Here is a 3,706-nt window from a genome sequence, read left to right on the forward strand (position 1 = left end):
TCTTTATCTTTTATAAAACAAAAATAAATCTGGTTTTAATTTCTTTATTGATTGAAAAGAAAACAATTGGGTTAAAATTTTCTAAATGGGTAGAATAGACAGGTTTCTTTATTGACGCAAAGAAAGAATTGGATCTGAAAGACATATGACTACATCAGCACCACTCGGTGGTCTGATATTCATTATACATTTAAGACAAAATGTAAAATACAAAATAAAGTAATGTAATAAGAAAAAGCAATTCAATTTTTTTTTAAAATGATTATCCACTACTCCCCTCATGCACCTACTTATACATTTATGATGTATCTGTTTGGATATAGAATTTCATTGGAGAAGATTGATGTCGATACTATATCATATTCATATATACATGAACATGTCGAGGATAAGCCAAATATTGCGGCTGAGATGCCTCGGATACCGGGAAAATGGCCATTTCATATCCGTACACACTTCGAAAGTGCGAATTGCTACCTGTATAAACAAGAGGTGCCAATTTAAACATGTACCATAAGACATTTTACATTTCATACCTGTACGCATAAAATCGAGCCAATTACACAGTTCACGTTAACGGATTTAAGTCAACCGTTAGATAATATGACTCAGATTCCACGTGTTTTATGACGTGCCAACAAAATGCAAAACGACACCGTTTTGATACGTTTTTCTCGCAAAAAATTGTGGAAATTCCACACTCCGGAGATTCGAACTCATGACCTCACATGTGATTTGGGTAGGAGGTAACAAGTTGATCTAACAACATTATTCGATAATAAGATACAAATTAATCTTTATAAACCTAACGTAATATCGATCGAAATCGAAAAAAATTCCGGAAATTCACACTCACATGGGTCGAACCCGCGATCTCAGATCTCAATTGCGTAGGACGTAACCAATTGATCCCACAACTTCATTTGGTTATATCACACAATTTTATCTTGATAAAGCTTAGAGATATCTAAGTCTCAATTAAATTAAATATCGTCGTTTTGAATTGGGGGAAAAATTGAAATCTTAGGGTTCTTCTTCTTCTTCTCTCAAATCCCGATTTGTGGTTTATTTTGGTTTTATTTCCTTCTTCTCCTTCTCTGTAATTGGGTTCGATAAACCTACCAAACACTCTTTTTCTTCTTCTCTGATACCGAATTACAGTGATTGAGAATGGGTGAGCGATTCAGAGGGTTTCCTAAGAAGTGTCGGTGTGGAGAAAGTGTAGTGATGAAGACGTCAAACATAGTTAGAAACCCTAGAAGACTGTTTCATGCTTGTCCATTTGGAGAACATGTAAGTGTGTTTCAATTTTGGATATTGTTGTGGTTTTGTCTTCTTCGCATATGGTTGTGGTTTTGTCAATGATTGTGGTTTTGTCAATGGTTGTGGTTTTCTCAATTTCGCATTTGGTTGTGGTTATGTGTATAAACTTTAGATAAATGTTACAGGACAATAGGGTCATGTGTTCAAGTGGACGGATACGTGTATGGTTCAAGAGATTGAAGACTTGATAGAGAAAGTTACTAAGCTTTAAGGAGATTCGATGAAAATGGAAAAAGACTTCAATGTTTGTGAATCAGAAATTGGCATTTTCACAATGGATACTCGTGTATGTGAGGTTGTGGTTGAGAAGGAGGTTGGAGAGTTGAAAATGCAGCTTCGTAGCTTGAAGAACATTGTAGTGTTTGCTTTGGTGATGATTTTCTTCTTTAGGTTTATCTTTTGAATTTGGTTTTAGTGAATGTATGGTGTATGATGTATGATGTTGTATTGAATGAATGATCATATTGGTTTAAAAAAAAAAAAAACTCATAAGACATTCAAAATGATGAAAACATGTTAATAATCTTGTCTTAAACCAAGTCTTAAGAAAACCAAATACATATCATATTGTTTTAAGAAACCTCCATAACAAGGCATACAAAAAGAAAAACAGACCTAACAAGCAACAAATTGTAAGTTAGTCTTGTGTTGCTTGACTTCCTTGAGCTTCTTGACTTACTTGACTTCCTTCAGCTCCTTGAGTTGCATTTGATGACTGCTTCTTCTTCCTTGGTTTCCTTGGTGGTTGGTATCTCTCCACTCCAGCATTAGGACACCTTAATTTGTTGTGTCTAGGGTAATCACATAGACTACAATGCATGATCCTATTCTCTCTACTAATCTTCTTCTTCTTTTTTGTAGGAGACTCATGCCTTGCTTTCTTCCTCTTCAGCTTTGGTTTCTTACCTTTCCTGTTTTCAATCTGTTCAACTAAAGCAGCAGGTGGTACCACAACAGAACCAGTTCTATGCCAGAACAACATACCATTAACTGGTGCAACCGAATTACTATAAATACATAACTGCCTCGAGTTCAAATACCAGTCGCTAATGTAATCTTCACGATTAAGCTTCTTCTCGGTGATCACACGAGCATGGCGACAAGGAATTCCACTCATATCCCATCTTCTACAAACACATGTCCTCAGCCTAAGATTCACACTGTGATTTATACCAGACTCACGAACATCATATCTACCGTCTGCACCTGGGAAAAATGAGCAATACTTAATGTACTTAGCTTCTTCTTCTAAGATCTCTTTTGCCCTCTCAGTGATTCGACCTGTATACTGACTGGCCGCAGTCTTCCTCAAATCAAAACGCACCATGGTTCTTCTTCCAATAGTCTCCAACATCTCAACCATTGGTACGTACCTTGCTGGATCGATGGCATTGTTGAACGACTCTGATATGTTGTTGTGAACATCAACACATTTGGCTGTAGGTGAACAGAAAGCTAAACTGCAATTCCTGGGATTTCTCTGCATAATGGCATCATATAATCGGATATCATAGTTCCTTGCATTTTGCAAGTTTGCTTCATATTCAGCAACCGTATAGCTTTCTGCCACACGCCAAAACAGAGTCTTCACTTCATTTTGATTAGGGAAAGCACCCTTCAAGTTACCATAGATATGCCTAGCACACATCCTATGTTCAACATAAGGCAACACCCTGTTTACTGCATTTAACAAGCCCTATAAATGAAAAGTAACCAATTAGATCAGATTCAAATATCAAAGGCAACTAAAATGTAAATGAAATTAGAACAATAACATACCTTTTGTCTATTAGAAATGACTGTGAATCCTTGACCCTCTTGCAGATGAAAATGATCTTTCAAATGACTTAAGAACCATGTCGAGTTCTCCTCATCCTCAACATCAACAACAGCCCAAGCTATGGGGTACAAGCCATTATTGGCGTCCCTTCCAACAGCAGCCAACAATTGCCCTTTAAATGTAGACTTGATAAAACACCCTTCAATACCAAATATGGGTTGACACCACATTGGCCATAACTTGCGGAACACATCAAAACAGACATAGAACCTTCGAAATAGTTCTGATCCATCATCACCAATGATAGCGTCTAACTCCACAGTGGAGTTAGGATTAGTCCTACAAAAAATATAAAAATGTGTGTTAGAATATAAAAACAATCATAAAAAGTGTTAGAATATGGACACAATCATTAAAAAAAATAACTTACTCAAGGATTGCATCTTTGTAATCTCTGAGCCTAGAGAACTGCTCTATATGGTCACGGTGAATCATATCTAATACTTTTTTCTTTGCCTTCTTGCATACATCAGGTGTGATCATAATATTGAACCTCTTTTGGACCTCATATTGTATAGCTTTCGGTGAATAATCAGGATTTGA

At 36.3% G+C, this 3,706-nt stretch overlaps 1 protein-coding gene across 1 annotated transcript; it reads right to left on the reverse strand.

The window, feature by feature from the left end:
• Positions 1-363: 363 nt before the first annotated feature.
• LOC147938050 (uncharacterized) lies at positions 364-3,348 on the reverse strand. The gene is made up of 3 exons (XM_087465446.1): positions 3,103-3,348; positions 2,003-3,019; positions 364-477 (listed from the first exon to the last, which is right to left on the reverse strand). Exons 1-3 carry the CDS (start codon positions 3,331-3,333, stop codon positions 364-366), a joined length of 1,362 nt encoding a protein of 453 aa, XP_087321572.1. The 5' UTR covers positions 3,334-3,348.
• Positions 3,349-3,706: the final 358 nt, after the last annotated feature.

The sequence above is a fragment of the Camelina sativa genome, chromosome 9, assembly GCF_030686135.1.
Source record: "Camelina sativa cultivar CO46 ecotype springtype chromosome 9, ASM3068613v1".
NCBI classification, from domain to species: Eukaryota; Viridiplantae; Streptophyta; class Magnoliopsida; order Brassicales; family Brassicaceae; genus Camelina; species Camelina sativa.

What these genes read in the sequence shown, in the direction of transcription:
- LOC147938050 (XM_087465446.1), bottom strand. Translation starts at nt 3,333, where the DNA reads ATGTGGTGTCAACCCATATTTGGTATTGAAGGGTGTTTTATCAAGTCT. An exon ending in TCATTTCTAATAGACAAAAG is followed by an intron (nt 3,020 to 3,102) that starts GTATGTTATTGT and finishes TTTCATTTATAG; the next exon opens with GGCTTGTTAAATGCAGTAAA. An exon ending in AAGGAGCTGAAGGAAGTCAA is followed by an intron (nt 478 to 2,002) that starts GTAAGTCAAGAA and finishes TTGTTTATACAG; the next exon opens with GTAGCAATTCGCACTTTCGA.